This window comes from Condylostylus longicornis, unplaced genomic scaffold, assembly GCF_029603195.1.
Source record: "Condylostylus longicornis isolate FDR11 unplaced genomic scaffold, ASM2960319v2 ptg000081l, whole genome shotgun sequence".
Classification (NCBI taxonomy): Eukaryota; Metazoa; Arthropoda; class Insecta; order Diptera; family Dolichopodidae; genus Condylostylus; species Condylostylus longicornis.
The window spans coordinates 2,366,963-2,383,011 of NW_026578049.1; the positions used below are offsets into that span (position 1 = coordinate 2,366,963).

The 16,049-nt window shown below is 26.8% G+C and overlaps 3 protein-coding genes across 3 annotated transcripts; 2 read left to right on the plus strand and 1 right to left on the minus strand.

The window, feature by feature from the left end:
• The first annotated feature begins 691 nt into the window (after positions 1-691).
• On the plus strand, positions 692-2,261 carry LOC129613225 (uncharacterized). The gene is made up of 2 exons (XM_055527208.1): positions 692-1,473; positions 2,053-2,261. Exon 1 carries the CDS (start codon positions 886-888, stop codon positions 1,444-1,446), a length of 561 nt encoding a protein of 186 aa, XP_055383183.1. The 5' UTR covers positions 692-885; the 3' UTR covers positions 1,447-1,473; positions 2,053-2,261.
• Positions 2,262-2,901: 640 nt separating this feature from the next.
• Positions 2,902-4,929, minus strand: LOC129613186 (ESF1 homolog). Its single transcript, XM_055527151.1, has one exon. It carries the CDS (start codon positions 4,843-4,845, stop codon positions 2,995-2,997), a length of 1,851 nt encoding a protein of 616 aa, XP_055383126.1. The 5' UTR covers positions 4,846-4,929; the 3' UTR covers positions 2,902-2,994.
• Positions 4,930-5,753: 824 nt separating this feature from the next.
• LOC129613166 (sterol regulatory element-binding protein 1) lies at positions 5,754-15,939 on the plus strand. Its single transcript, XM_055527126.1, has 9 exons — positions 5,754-6,320; positions 9,275-10,269; positions 10,356-11,118; positions 11,487-11,677; positions 11,752-12,360; positions 12,563-12,984; positions 13,113-13,227; positions 13,519-13,686; positions 13,813-15,939. The coding sequence occupies exons 1-9, from the start codon at positions 6,194-6,196 to the stop codon at positions 14,167-14,169; spliced, it is 3,747 nt and encodes a 1,248-aa protein (XP_055383101.1). The 5' UTR covers positions 5,754-6,193; the 3' UTR covers positions 14,170-15,939.
• Positions 15,940-16,049: the final 110 nt, after the last annotated feature.

Sequence of the window (16,049 nt, forward strand, 5' to 3'; positions counted from 1 at the left end):
TGGCATTTTTTATAATTATATTTAAATACGGTGATATCCAAATCTTTTCAAAACGGTGCAGTTTAAGCAAAACATACCCAAAGTTTTATATTTTCCGGTTTGCTTTCTTTCTGCTTTTATTTAACGTTTGTTAAACATTAGTTGATTACGGAAAAAATTTTCTTTTTTCCTATATGCATGTGTTTGTAAATTTTTCTTATTTGTAGTTTATAGCTATATTTAAAAATAAAGTTTTTTATGCCTGCCGCATATTTAGATGACAATATAAAAAAAATATTTTATGGTACATACTAGAAAAATTTTTTAGTTCTTACAAGGGAAAAATAGAAGCTGCAACTCAAATTATATACATATGTATATATGTAATTAAAATGTAAATATAAAATATAAAAATATACTCAGCATGACGTACATATAGAAATTTGATTTGACTCGAATTTGAGTAGAAAGCAGAAAACGTCAATCATTATTTCATTTTCCAAATACTGAGTAGTCAAAACAAGCACATATTTTTTAATTATTAAATTGTTGTACGACTACAAAACAAATCGTATTTTTCTTTCATGTTTGCTTTTTTAATGTTATTCCACTGTTTTGATATTCTAATTGATATTCCACTCTCTTCAAAATTAAATGTACATACATGTAATGCTAAGTCTTGAATATACGCAAGTATGTGTTCTTTATTCTTCAACGATTTAAATCAGATATGTATGTAATTTTGTTTTTAAAACAAATTAAAAATTAAGTATTCCCCAACTCTAGCTTCGTGTGGCGCATGATCCAAGTTTTGTATCTACATGTGTGTTCTCACTGCTTTTTCGGGATATCTATAAGGTATCTGTATAATTAGGATTCTAAAATTTTTAGCTGCAAAAAATAAAAATGGAAGAGCAAAATTCTTACGAATATCAGTGCATGAGAGCTGAATTACTTGGTTTGGAAAAACCAGATAAGGAAGCTTTTGATTTAGAACAACAAAAATTGCGTGAGCAGGAACTGCGGGATGTAGAACTTGCTGAAGCCCTATCTGTTGAAAGTGAGAGCTGTGAAAAAACAAAAGGAAAGCTTGATGAGCTAAATACCTTACTATCCAGAACCCAACAAAAAATTAATACTTTTACGGGTTCACCAGTAAAAACTCTAACTAGGATGTTTAGCAAACAAAAAATTGAGGCAGATGAACCAAATGATCTACCTAAGAAAGATAATAATATTAACGGAAATGATGTAGCTGACAATACAGGCTCATTGAATTTGCAATCAACCCAGTGTGCAACGTCCTCCAATATAATGAATCAAGAATGTAAAACAAGATCTATGGAAATCGATAAAAAGATGTCTTCACATTTAGATAAATTAGACGAGCTAATTAATAAAGCTGAAAAAGCTGATATGTCTATGGCACATCAAAATAAACAAATGAAAAAATTTATTAACAAATAAAGTTCTGAAAACAAGAAAAGTCGATATGTAAGTGCATATTACTTCCATTCGTTTTTATATAATGTTTATAGAATTTTTAAAAGTTATGAAACTATATGAATGTCCTAAAAATAATGAAAAATCGATAATCACTACAATTGTATTTGAATGATTAGTAAAAAAAACTTTTAACGTTATTCCATTAAATATTTAATAACTTCAATTTCCTTGCATTTAAAAAAATATAATCTGTTATTCGAAATTTTTTAATTGTATGTATTTGTAATATATGTAGTCGAATTATTTTAATCAAACAGACAATATAAAATGGCTAGTGAAGTAAATGTTTCAACGAAAGTTTGTAAAAAAACAATATTAGCTTAGTTATTTTATGGGTAATCTGCAATAAAAATTCATTCAAATATGAGTAATTTGTACCTTTATATATACTAATACTAATAATTATAGAATACTAATATTATTATTGCATTTCTTTGTAATATTCACGTAATTCAAAATGTACATACATACATATAAATACAGTAATACCCCGCTTAATACGAGTTTTTCTTTTAAAAAAACGAATTTCTTAAACTGAAAATTTTTCTTGTTGTTTTACCAATTAAGCTGCTGTCAGCACTAGTTCATCAAATCGAATCTTAACATTATCACTTAACATCAGCACTGGTTCCGTGCTCGTTTCGTAATGGACGAAATTTTTTTTAAGCCTTTTTCAAAAAATTAACTTTGTATCCTTCCACATTTTTTTTAACTTTATTTCTTTTTATCATGTTGTAGTAATCAATAAATATAAACTGATATAGATATTTCAAATATTTTAAAGTGTACATACTTATTTTAACCGATCTTCCATAAATGATTCGAATCCCAATAATATTGAGCGGTATTGCAACGCTGTTTGTACAAATATTTAGCATTAAAAATTTTTTAAATACCTACCAACCCAAATTAACCTTTTCGTTTTGAAATGAATGAACGTATGAGTATGCATATGAACATATAAATGTACATATGTATGCATTTAAAAAAACACTGAATTACCGCCACTCATCTGCTAATTGCTTTAGGGATTTTCAAAAATTCAGTTCTAACTTAGATCTTAATCTAAAGCATGTTCGATAAATCTTTACTTCAAATCAAGCACGTTTGAAAACCGAAAACATTTTTAAGTTCTAAATCACTTATTAAAAATTTTAAGTTGGAAAAAAAATAATATGTGAAAATTTAAGATATTAAAAATCTGAAAAATGCAACTAGTTAATTTCTGTAGTTAGAACTTTAAGTGCATACCTAAATTATCGAAAGTCCCATAGTTTTAAGTCGTTCATGAAACTAACGTTTTTGTAAATTCAAAAGCTTTAAGACAAAATTTGGGAATTAAAGCTCACTTATAAGATTTTAGTTTTGAACCAATTTTGTGTAAGTTTGGAATTTTAATTAAAATAAAACAACGTCTGATTTATTACATAGCTTTATCTAATTATTAAAAATTCCTTTTCAAAGTAAAAAACATGCTACATACTCTCTTGTTTAAAAATTAAAGAAAAATTAACTTTTTTGTTTATCTGTATTATCTCGTCTTCTTATTTTTTCTTGAATTATACTATCCATTCCTAAAGTTTTTTTAAAGCGTGGGTTGTTAGGATCTATACTATAGGATGTCGATGTATATATGCTTTCAAACCTCTTGTCTTTTACATTAACTTGGAAATTATCTGAAGTAAGCCCTGGCTCACACATTTTTTCCCCCTTTTCTGTATCCTCTCCTTCATTTTTCCTCTTTGTTTTTCTTTTTGATTTCCTATCTTTTTTCCCTGAGTCATCGTTAAAGTCGCCTAGAAGTAATTTTAACTCATTAGTTTGTGAATCTTCAAATTCTTCAAAATCTTTTTTCAGTTTTTGCTTTTTCTTTTTCCCTTTTCTTGAATTAGTGCCGAGCTCTTCGGCAAAGTATGGATCATTTAAATCGATATCAGATGGAATGTCATCTGAGCTATAACCACCATCATCGGAGTTTCTCTTAGAAGTGTTATCTCTGTTTGTTCTCTCATTCGTCGATTGATTAATACCCCAAGAATATTCCATTTCAAATTTCTTCCTACTGTTTTGTTTTTCTTTATTTTTAATGTCTTCTAATAACAGTTTATATTTTGATATGGCATCCATGTTTGATTCAAACTCAGCTTTAGTATTTGACCCTTCTGTATTTGTAATACAATCATCATCAGCTACATCAGAATTTTCGTCTTCAGAACAGTTAACATATTTTTTTAATTCCTCAGCAGTAATTTCCTCATATTTGCCGCTGGACAACTTCTCAAAAACTTCTTTTCTTTCTAAAGTTGTGTCATCCCATGTTACCTTAACTTTAGCTTGCTGTAGGGCCGTGACAGGCTGCAAATGAGGTTTATAATTCGAAATATTCATAGGTAAATCGGTACAGTGATCTCTTATATCCTCATCATTAAAGGACATGTCATCAGGGATAAAACGCAAGTCAAGTTTGGTAGATGTGCTTTCATATTCTAAACCGTCACATTCCACATATAATTTTTCAGCTGTTTCTTTAGAATCACATTCAGCAATTGCATAGTAATATTTAAGTTTATTTATTTGATATTGTCGCAACTTTTCCATATGATACGAGTCCCCCTCATCCTCACTATCATCATTTTCGGAAAGTTCGAGTTTTGCTTGTTTATTTTGGTTTATTCCCACTAAATCTAAAGGACCTTTTGTTTCTTCCTCTTTGAGACAATTCTTTCCAAACTCAGATACATATACTTTAACAGATAACACAGCTCCGCCAACTGGCAGAAAAGAATGGCATAATATCATTATGTCAACAGCTTTAATTTGATCCCAATCCATGTTACAAAAAGCTAAACGTTTAGTGGATTCTTGTGTTTCTTCAAAATTGTTGTCGAGCTCTCCCCAAAATTCATGTTCAACTTCATCATTTTCTTCTTCCGATGTTTCATCATCTGATGAGCTATCTGATATTATTTTCCCTTCTCCCCGGGCAAAATCAACATCATTCAAAAGTTTTTTTTTAATCTCTGTTGATAAAATAATACCATCGTTTGATAGTTCATCTCCCATATAATTGTCATTTTCACTTTTTAAAGCTTTTTCTTCCAATATAGCTTCTTTTTCAATCTCTTCTTCAGAATTTCCATCAGAATCTATATCATAATACTTTTTCAATTCATCTTCATTAGAATTTAAAAGGGGTCTTCCGTATTTATCTACACCCTGCTTTGAATTGAATTTTGCTTCATCAAACATAGATTTAAAACGTTTATCTATTTTAATTTGCTTCTTATATGTTGGTAAATTTTTAAAACGCGAGTCGCGTAATAAATTAGAAAATCTAGAGTCCTCCCATATGTTCGACATTATTTTTTGTTAAAAGAAATACTTTATTGAGTAAATTGAATTCAAATTAATTAATCAAAATATCTATTACATAGTACTTTTTACTTTTTCAGTCTATTATTTACCCATGTGTATATTTTCCAAATTCTTAGTATGACGTAAGTTTCATACATTCTTTTATTTTGGTTGCTTTATACATTGCGTATGGAATATGTGGTTGACATACTCATCAATTTGGTTTTGTATTTTTCAAAATTTTATTTTTTTGAATATTTGTGAACTTTTTTTTAATATAATATGTGAAACAAAAATTAAATTAGAAAAGTATCAAGTATAATCAATTAAGTACTATATAAAAAAAAAAACGTTTTAATGAAGGTGTTTGTTAATAAAAATGTTTGGCATTCTAGCATGTTAATTGTAAAGTTCTTTTTTGAAATTCTAAAATAAAAAGTAATATCCAGATCGTACAGGCCCTTTATATTATTGCTATGTCAGAAGACCAAATTTTCTGTTGAAATTATAAATTCATTGTGTTATTTCATTTTCTCTATGCCATGCTTCTTTTTTTTCTACATGTTTGAAAAGATAAAATATTATCCAAAGATACCACAATGCAAGCAAACATTCTCTTTCATGCACATTTCAGCATGCTTGCTGTTCAGCTTGATGTGTAAAATATGAAATACAACTTGATAAAATTTTCAAATAAATAAGTCTAAATGCAGGAAATAGGAATTCCCATAATATGTAAAACTTTCATTAAACTAAAGTTATAAATAATTCAAACATGTTTGTTTTGCAAAAATTGATAAGTTAAACATGTTTTTCGTAGTTTGATTAAGTGTAACTATAGTGAACACTTTTCTATATGTCATGCAGTTTAATTGTCAATTAACTGTCATATAGAAGGTGCGCATATAATTGTCAAAAGTGGCAACCTCAAATTGACGTGATTTTTAAAGCGAAAAATATATTAAATTTTTACTAAAATATCCTGTAAATTTTTGATAAAATAATTATTTATGAAATTTAAATAGATTTTAAATGGTATTGTGGAAAATCCAAATGTTATTTTAGCTTTATAGAATTAAAATGTTACAGTAAAATAAAATGTTACGTGTTGAAAAGAATTTGTGACGTCATATCGTATGATATTAAATCTCGACGATGATTGGTCAGTTTTCTTTCAAATCAATTCATTCGCTATTACTTGTTAGTATTTACATGAACAAGAAAACTGTCAACCATTTTTAAACAATGAATTTTTTAAAAAAGTATTTTGTGTTAAAGTAAAGAAACGATTTTATTTTTTTTAAGTGTAACAGCTAATTTATAATAAAGTTGTATTAAAATTTAAAAAATAATAATGGAACAGTCCATGGATTTGGGAGAATACCTCCCAAATAGCACAGGTACGGGAACAATTGATCCAATGATGGATATGATTTTCAAGGAAGAAGATGCTATATCATTCATAAAAGATATTTCGCCGGGTATGCAAATATAAACATATATATATATTTTATATAAGGAATACAAGTTTTCATTTAAAATCATATATGAATTTTAGAAAATCAACGAATAATCTATGTATGTAAAATTTAGCGTTTAAACGTTTGGGGATTTTTCTTATATTGGTTAACTAAGGTCAAGGTTTAGCAAATAATATAATACTTTCAAATTAAAGACTGATATAGAAAATGTAAATACGCATTTACACATTTCAGTCAACAAAAAACGCAGTTGTAATTATAATCGAATGAAATTTTTCAAAATATGATGCAATAACTGCTTTGATTGTAAAACAAAAAACATGTGGGTAACCTACCTACTTACAAAAACATTAAAATGTGATATAAAAGAAATTTTTCATAATCATTAATTAAAAAAAGTGTTATAAAATTACCAATATTTTATTAAAATAAAATAAAAATCTATTTCGTCTTGGACAATATACATATAAATATTATTTATTTATTTACAAGGGTTACATATATACTCTTTCATTATATTATATTGTATGTCAGTTATTTTATGGTTTTCCCAAACATGTTTTAATATTTACATACATACATACATCCATACATAAAATGTACGACATAAAAGTTAGATCACAGTGATGTGTGACAGCAAATATAGTACATAATGGAACTTTTATATAACAGGTTGTGTTTAAGGTTTCTAATTAATAATTTTAATACAGGGCGATGAATCATGTTGTTTAAACATTATGCAAAATTGATTTTCACATTACATGAAAATTAATTTTCACATTACATACAAATTAATTTTTGTCCATGATACATACGTATACTGATATATTTAAATAAGTGTTTTCTAAATTAATACCTACTTATTTTTTTTTTAAATAAGTGATATAAATATATAGCATGACAACAATTTTGCTTTAAATTTTCTTATCAACTTTTATACTTACTTTTTTAATTATATGGGTATACATGCATATTTACGTTTTTACCTGTTAATGCATATTTCCATTCTTATCAAAAGTATACATACATGTACATACATAATAATTAATGACATATATAAAGCCAATATATGTGTTATATTATTATAGAACGACTAAATTAAACTCTTCATTTGCCTTATTAAAAATAATTTTATATATTTTTCATTTCAAATGTTTAATGTAATATATTACATTTACATCTATTAAGCGTACTGTAATAAATTTCTTTTAAATGTAAAATTGTACATAAAAATAAATTTATAAGCAATTTGGTAAAATATCATGCATAATACTAAGAAAACAAAATTATTTATATTTTATCAATATTTGTTCCAAAAAAAAATTCTATAAAAGATTATGTATTGTTTATTACATTTTATATTATTTCATAATAAACGGAATAGGAGACGGAGGTAGGTAACCTATTCCTACCTATCCAAGATATTTTTTTAATTTTTTATAATTGAGAAAACGCAGATAAACTGAAAAATTTTACACAAGAAAAAAGTAAAATTTAATTCACAAGCTAAAAATTAAAACATATCATAACTACATCAAATATATATATATATATATATATATATATATATAGTATAATATATATATGATGTAGTTACGAAAATAAAGTTGCATATTTTTATATTAAAATTTATTATGCTATTAATGACCATAACTTTATATATATGTATGTGATGCATATGATGTATATAATATATTTGTACGTAATATGAATATAAAGTTGCTAATGTGTTTTTTAACTTCATTATTTTTTCGTTTTTCTTTTATAGTTTTTAATCTATAAAATATAAATCTATTAGTTATGTAACTTCATATACGTATTCACATTATTTTCTTGTAGGTAGGTAGCTTTATGTAACTTATATGTATATTTATATATACATATAAGTTTATAAATATATATGTACGAATATATACTGTGTTTTAACTTTAATTGGTACATAATGTATTGTACACGTTAACACAAATAAATAAATTATAAAAAGGTCACCTTTATCATTTTAGAAGTAAAACAAAAAGTACATAATAAATAATATATATGTGTATAAACATAAAACAAGATTTAATTTTTATTAAAAATTTGATGAAAACAATTATTATGGTGTTATGGTATGAGAAGTCTTGTGTAATCTTATTTAATATAATATTTCTAGAATTATTTTAATTCAAATATAATAATACAAGATTTCTCTGTTAGTTACCAAATTGCATGTAACTACTCCTTTGTGTGTCTGCATATAATTATATACCTATATACATAATGGAAAAATTATAGAAAAAGGTAGCAACGTTAAATTCGTTCAATCTTAAGTAGCATAACCATGTTTAATTTTCTTAATATTTACAAAAAAATAAATAAGTTTTTTTTTTTAATGTTTTTTAAAAGTCTTTCAGTTAATATTGTCATTAAAACTAAAATTTTTCTTTCGTTCAATTTTCAATACTGTGACTAAATATAATTAAAGTTTTTGAGACTTTGCCTTATTAACTTATTAACTTTTAAAAATTTCTCTAAGCAACAATTATTGAAATCTTAGAGATATTTTCATTTAAAATGATCATGCAATATAATAATTTTTAATTATTGTTCTAGGATTTTTTTAGGGACCCTTATTCAAAAATAAATCTGAAATTAATTTCTCTAGATAGCAAATAAAAGATTTGAAGTTGCCTGTAATTTCTTATACATAATATCTGTGTACTTAATCACTGTTTAAATATTTATTGCATTAATTTTATCATAAATCCTTCCGTTAAATATGATTTTTGATATTTAAAAATTCACCGACAATTTCATATTATGAATATGTATGTTCGTTTTTAAAGATATTTTGATAAAGTGTAGATATATCAACTTAATTACATATATTTATTTTATATTACGTTAAATATATTTTGATTTTATTTAAGATTAATTTTAACTAACAATTTTTTTTTAAATTTTTGTTTTTATAGAAATGTTAAGTAATTTTTTAGAAGATATTGACAAAATGGAATTTACTGATGAAATTCTGTCATCTTATTCAAATGAACAAGCTATTAATATTTTAAATCATTCTATTACAAATAATATCAAAAATGAGCCTATTGAAATTGAAGAGGAACACATTTATTCAAATAATTTACCAAGAGGGACTACAAATAGTGCATCACTTTTACCATCAATGTCAAATTCTCATATTTATAAACCAGCCGTTGCTGTTGACCCCTTGTTAGGAGCCACAAATTTCAATTCAGTAGACTGTAGCTCGTCTAGTAGTAGCAGTTTATGTGATAGTCCATTGCACAGTCCTCAATTAAATATATCTGCATCGCCAACATTGCAACAAAATATAACAAATTACGGATCAAACCATTTCAGTAATAAATCATCTGAAGCTATGAAAAATTTATCTTCATCACCGCAACAAATTGATCAGCTTGTTAATAATACCTCAAGTAAAATTTTGAACAATCAGAGCTCTCAACAAGCTTCTAATCAACAACAACAAATGCAAAAACAGCAACAGCAGTCACCACAGCAACAACAACAATCATCACAGCAACATCAGCAAGCCTTAGCAGCCTTACACCAGCCTCAAATTGTGTATACAACAAATCAGCCGCTTACGATTACAAATCCAACTGCAACTCAAACATTTGTGGTACAGAATACAAAAACCCCTATTACTAATGTGTTACCAACATTAGCAACATTACAAGCCTCATCTCCATCAGTTAAATCTACTCAACAATCATCATTAAATCAAAATAAAAAACATCAATTGCAACAACAGCAAAATCAAAATTCTAATGCAACATCAACGCCAGTCGTAAAACAAATTCAGCAATTACCTCAAGTGTTGACTTTACAGAGCGTTGGGGGGAATGATAAACTGGTCTTGCAAACATCGAGTCCAACTCTTATGTACGCAACTACTGCAACACCAGTTACAACAACAACGACACAGGTTAGTTACTTTCACACTTAAAATTCTAATGAATTCTAATTTTATATCAATTTTTCAATTTTTTTATTATTTTTCCAAATTCATAGAACATTCACGCCTTGGTAAATGGGGCCATTTTAACGACAACTCAAATACCAGTGGTTTTAGAAACTGGATCTGAAAATAAAGTTCAAATTAATCGTGTCCCTCCAAAAATCAAAGAAGTTAAACGTTCTGCGCATAATGCTATAGAAAGACGTTACAGGACTTCGATAAATGATAAAATTACTGAATTGAAAAATATTGTTGTTGGGGAAAGTGCGAAGCTAAATAAATCTGCTGTTTTAAGAAAAGCTGTAGATAAAATTCGCGAACTTCAACGGCAAAATACAGATTTAAAGACCGAAGTTAAACGTTTGCAGCGTGAATTAATGGCGAAGGACGGTTCTAAAGTTAAAGATTTACTTGTACCCAAGATTAACCGTAATGTTACCACCAAAAATATAATTGAAGAAGATAATTTCTATGGTGGTAAATCTATATCTTCAGTGCAGTCCATAATGACCCCACCCAGAAGTGATGAATCTAATCCCTCCTTATCACCCGCACATTCCGATGTTTCTCTGCCACCGTCACCATATCAAGCTTCTATTAATAACGGTGCTTTAAAGGAAGAGTGTGATTTTATACCATCAGTGCGAGGTATGGCATCTCATAGTCGTTTAACATTATGTATGTTTATGTTTGCCGTTTTGACTATAAATCCATTTAAAATGTTTTTCAACGGAATATCGCAACACACTCAACTGGAGGATATGGTTGGTAATGATTTCAGTAGTGGCAGGATTCTTCAAGCACTTGATGACGGCGGTAAATATGTACAAAATTTGAATTTCTTTCTATTTTTTCGTATGAGTAGTATGGCATTCTCTTATGCCTACATAAGAGAATGACATACACACAATAATATGTGTGACATAATACATACAATAATGCATTCAGGAATAAAAAAATTAGGAAATTAAGCTTTACTTGACGTCAAAACTTCATACATTTAGAGTTCAAAAACAAAGAAATTCAACTAACATTCTCTGTTCGTTTAAGATTTATGATTTCGATGAAAGCTTTTTAAAAAAATCGTTGATTTTGTATGTTATTTATGATTACACGTTGCAAATAAAATTTTAAAATTAGTTTAATTTTTTGACGAATATGAGCTCTTTTATTTACATTTTTAGATTCTTACGGTTCTTTTTTCACATGGCATGGATTTAGTACATCTCTAGCATTGTGGACAGTAAACTTAACTGTATTGCTTTGTTGTTTAATAAAATTGCTTGTTTATGGCGATCCAGTCCTCGATCCAAGTTCACCAGCTTCGGAGGCTTATTGGAAACGCAAAAAAAGAGCAGATTTGGAATTTTCAAAGGTAAAAAATGAATTCTTATATGATAACCACCAATTTTCTAATATTTAAATATTAAATAATTTTTTCAAAAACAGGGAAATTCTTCAGGCGCTTACAGTGACTATTTACTCTGTTTGCAAACTTTTGGTATAACATTACCAGCATCAAGAATAGAAGCAATAACAGCAACAACATGGCAGTTTGTCCGACTTTTTTTTCATCGTATATGGATTGGACGTTATTTATCACGAAAAGCAGGAGGATTATTTTGTTCCACAAAAGCACGTAGTGATGCTTTAGTATCAGCTCGTGAATTATCACTTGTATTCCATCGTTTAAATCAACTGCATTTAGCAACGAAAATGTCAGACAGTCATGGCTTAATGTTATCATTATTCGCCGTCAACATGGCTGAAGCTTCAACTGCTGTTATGAATCCATCAGACTTAGTTGATATATATATGACAGCTGCATTACGAGTTAAAAGAACATATCCAACTTATTTGCAATTTTTTGGAAGATATTATGTCAGCAAAGCAAAACAGGAGAGCTCTAAAGTGTGTGGTCAAATACATAAGTTTCAATGGGCTTTCAAACCCTATGGATATCGATATTTTATCTCGCATGGTTTTAACCGCACATCTGACGAGATATTATTTGCTAATGTGAATAACAAAGCCGACCCAATGGTATATGTTATGAAAGTAAGTTACTGCTCTTTATTTCATTTTCAAATCTGTTTTTCTTCACCAACCGATATTCCTACATCATAAATATGATTTATACCTATTTTGAGTCTGAAGAAACTTCAAATGTGTTTGTTATTTCTCAATGACATTATTATTTATTTTAGTTGGTAATTTTAATTACATAATTCTAAATATTTTATAAACTTTTCTACAATAGCAATACAGAGAACATCTTTTGAACAAGGCTATAAGATGTCTAGTTGGAGCGGTTAAATTTCGTCAACATGATAATAGTAATTATAATGGCGGTTCTACTGTTCATCAAGAAAATTCGCAAAAAACTGAAAGTACTCCATCAGCCCCAAATATTCGTTCTGGTTCTTTAGTAAGTGATGTTTTAAATTATACAATTATCTTAAACGATACTATGTCTGGGGAAGGAGATTTAACAAATAAGGACTCGATTGTTGAATGGTGGTCTAGTTTGTTAATTATTGCTGCATACTGGTTGTTAGGAGAAGATGAACAGGCAGCTGAACTATACGATGTTGTTGATAAATTACCAGAACAATTGAATTATGAAGGTGAAACATTACCAAAAGCATTGCACAGCATATTTCAAGCAAAGAAATTATTACTGTAAGTTATTAATTTTAATTTAAAATTCAATGTAATATTTTGAAATATGTTGATATTGTGACTTAATTTTTGTTATATAAATTTTGAATTAAAATTAATAATTTTCTTGATGTTTGGTTTTTTTTTAGTTCTGAAGGAGAAAAAGACATATCAAAGATATACAAACTTTGTTATGAAGCTAGCAAATTTCTTCAAGATAGTTTGGCTTGCAATAAAATAAAATCTGCTAAAGAAAAAAAATTGGTAAGGAATTCATGAAAAAAAACTGTATCTTAAGGTTTGAGCCAATGAAAATGAAAATTTATTTAAATATAAAATTTCAAATCTTGTGCTGCATTGTAGTCGCATTGTCCGTTCATATTATCGTACAGTACTTCTGCAATGCAACCATAATATTTGGAAAAAAGCAACATATAAAGTTTTACTTTTGTACATTACCTCCCTTTGTTATAATATTCTTTGTTTTTTGTGTTGTTTTAATGTTTAAACCTACATGTGGAATATTTTGAGCATTTTTATTAAATTTCATTTTAGCTATTTCAATTACTTGCATGTGATTGGATTCTTGAAGCTCGAACAGCTCTTTGGGAAATTGAAAATGTTGCTACAGATGATGATGGATATTATCAAGTTCCAGGAGATGTCTTGGAAAAATTTCAAACTGACTTAAATTTAATGCGTTGTATTGTAGAGGAAATACCAGTAAGTAAAATTAAAAAATTAATTTTTTTGATTCAAAAACGTAGGAAAAAGTAGTAAGAAATATAATATAAGAAATTGTATGTGAATTAATGAAAAAAATAATAAATATTTTAAATAAAATTTCAGAATGGACAGTCTCGTGTTTATCTCTATGAAGCAGTGTGTCGTTTAATGGCGGGAGCAGCCCCTGGTCCGACACAAGAACTCCTTGATCGGAGTTTGAGATACCGTCAATCACGATCATCAATTATTTGTGGTGGTAAAGACAAAAATTCACAATTTGAAGGTGGAGAACGAGAGCGAGCTGCAGCAATGTATGTTGCTTGCAAGTATTTACCATCAGCATTATTATCATCCCCTGGTGAAAGAGCGGGTATGCTATCAGAAGCAGCTAAAACATTAGAAAAAATTGGAGATAAACGTAGATTGAAAGACTGTTATCAATTAATGAAATCACTTGGCAGTGGATCTGTTACAAATTAAAAATTCAAAGATATTAAAAGAAGAATGTATAAAATTGTGAAATAAATGAAATATTTATTTACATATTAATTTTATAGAATAAATTTATATAACACACAGATAAAATTTTATGAAATCATTCATACTTCTTTTTTTATTTTGATTATTTTGATATAATTCTGACAAAGTGACATAAAAATATATTTTATACGTCAATAGTCCACATATACAAATATAAATATAACATTGTAAATCTATTATAATTTCTATGTAAATAGCAATAAGTAAGGGAAAGTACTGAACCGTAATTTAAAACGATAGTTATAATTGCAAATAGAAAAAAATACATGATACCTATGTTATTTAATTTTTAATAAAGGTGTTTCTTTTTTTTTTTCTTTGCACCAAAATGAAAAGTAAATTTAATTTAAAATACAAAATAAAAACAAACATAATATTATTCATAACTTATTAAATTTAATTCATAAACAATGTAAAAATTTTAGAATTTATGGATATTTTTTTTTTTTTTCAAAATTACTTATTTCTCTGGAAGTTTATTTTTTATTTTTTAATAATAGTAATTCATAAACCAAACCATTAATGGTTTTTTAAATAGTTTTATGAACTTTTACATATATACAAACCATATGTGTGTATATATGGTTTTTGTATCATTTTAAAAGTAGATGATATATTGCTGTATCAAAATTTTAGAATCTTTATTTCTAAATCCGTGCAGAATCCGAAAAAGAATTTTCGCAAATATTTAGAACAATCTGATAAACGTTCGGATGTTCGGAATATGAACACAAAACTAAAGTTTTTTCCTGTGACAATTAGTTACGAAAAATTTATTTACATACATTAGAAAAACTTTTTTAAAATGTAATTTAAAAAAGTAATCAAAATATTAGTACAAATGCGAAATTGCTTTTAAAAGCAGTTTAAGATTCTTTCAATATTAATTGAAAATAAAAATATAAAGGTATGGAATTTTAAAAATTTGTACTCTTTGGTGTCTTCTTTGGGCTTCGTCATTTTTTTTTTTTTAGCACACACTTTTTCTACAAACCAAAACCTACTATGCAGTAAATTCCAAATTTGTAGTTCGAAGAAAATTATAACAGAAGAGGACTGAAAGAATTCAAGTGTATAAAAAACTTTATGAACTTCATACGCTGAATTTTCAAATGCAACAATTTACATTTATAATGTTTTTTGAAATGAAACAGATCCATAAATTTTTTTCAATTCTATTAACATCTTTCTTTTTATTAAAAAGGAAAAATGTTAACAGAATAAATATGTAAGACATTTTCAAATTAGAAAATTAATTTTCGTCTTGAAGTGGTAGATACGCTATAGTGTATGTATGTATATAAGCATAAAATGTATTAAAGGCATGTTAAAAGTGATTTGTTACAGACTTGCTTTTGATTAAAGTTACATATTTGGATAATAACTTTAATTATGTATAGTTGGATAATATATAATAACTTTATCTTATAAAGACATAAGCATATTAAAGATTTACATGTTTTTTTTTCTAATTTTGAGAATTTACTTTAAAATTTTTTAGTATTTATACATATTTTCATTTAATTTACTTTAAAAAAGAAAAATAAACTAAATCAAAAACAATGATGGGAAAACATACAAATGTCAGTAATACAGTAGAAAATAAAATTGTAATTTTTAATTATTAATTTTCAATAAGCCTAACTTGCTTTACGTTTATTATTATAACTTATAATTACATCAAAGGAAATGCATATAATTATTTACATATACTTTTGTTTTATTTAATTTTTCTAAATATTTGGTTATAAAGATAAATTCACAATTTTTTTTTCAACTATTTAAATAAAGCTAGTAGGATAAAAAAACACTCAAATTTT

Bases quoted from the DNA above. Each gene is read 5' to 3' on its own strand.
- LOC129613225 (XM_055527208.1), top strand. From the start codon at position 886: ATGGAAGAGCAAAATTCTTACGAATATCAGTGCATGAGAGCTGAATTA.
- LOC129613186 (XM_055527151.1), bottom strand. From the start codon at position 4,845: ATGTCGAACATATGGGAGGACTCTAGATTTTCTAATTTATTACGCGAC.
- LOC129613166 (XM_055527126.1), top strand. From the start codon at position 6,194: ATGGAACAGTCCATGGATTTGGGAGAATACCTCCCAAATAGCACAGGT. The intron at 11,678-11,751 runs GTAAAAAATGAA...TTTCAAAAACAG, and splicing joins CAGATTTGGAATTTTCAAAG to GGAAATTCTTCAGGCGCTTA. The intron at 12,361-12,562 runs GTAAGTTACTGC...TTTCTACAATAG, and splicing joins CAATGGTATATGTTATGAAA to CAATACAGAGAACATCTTTT.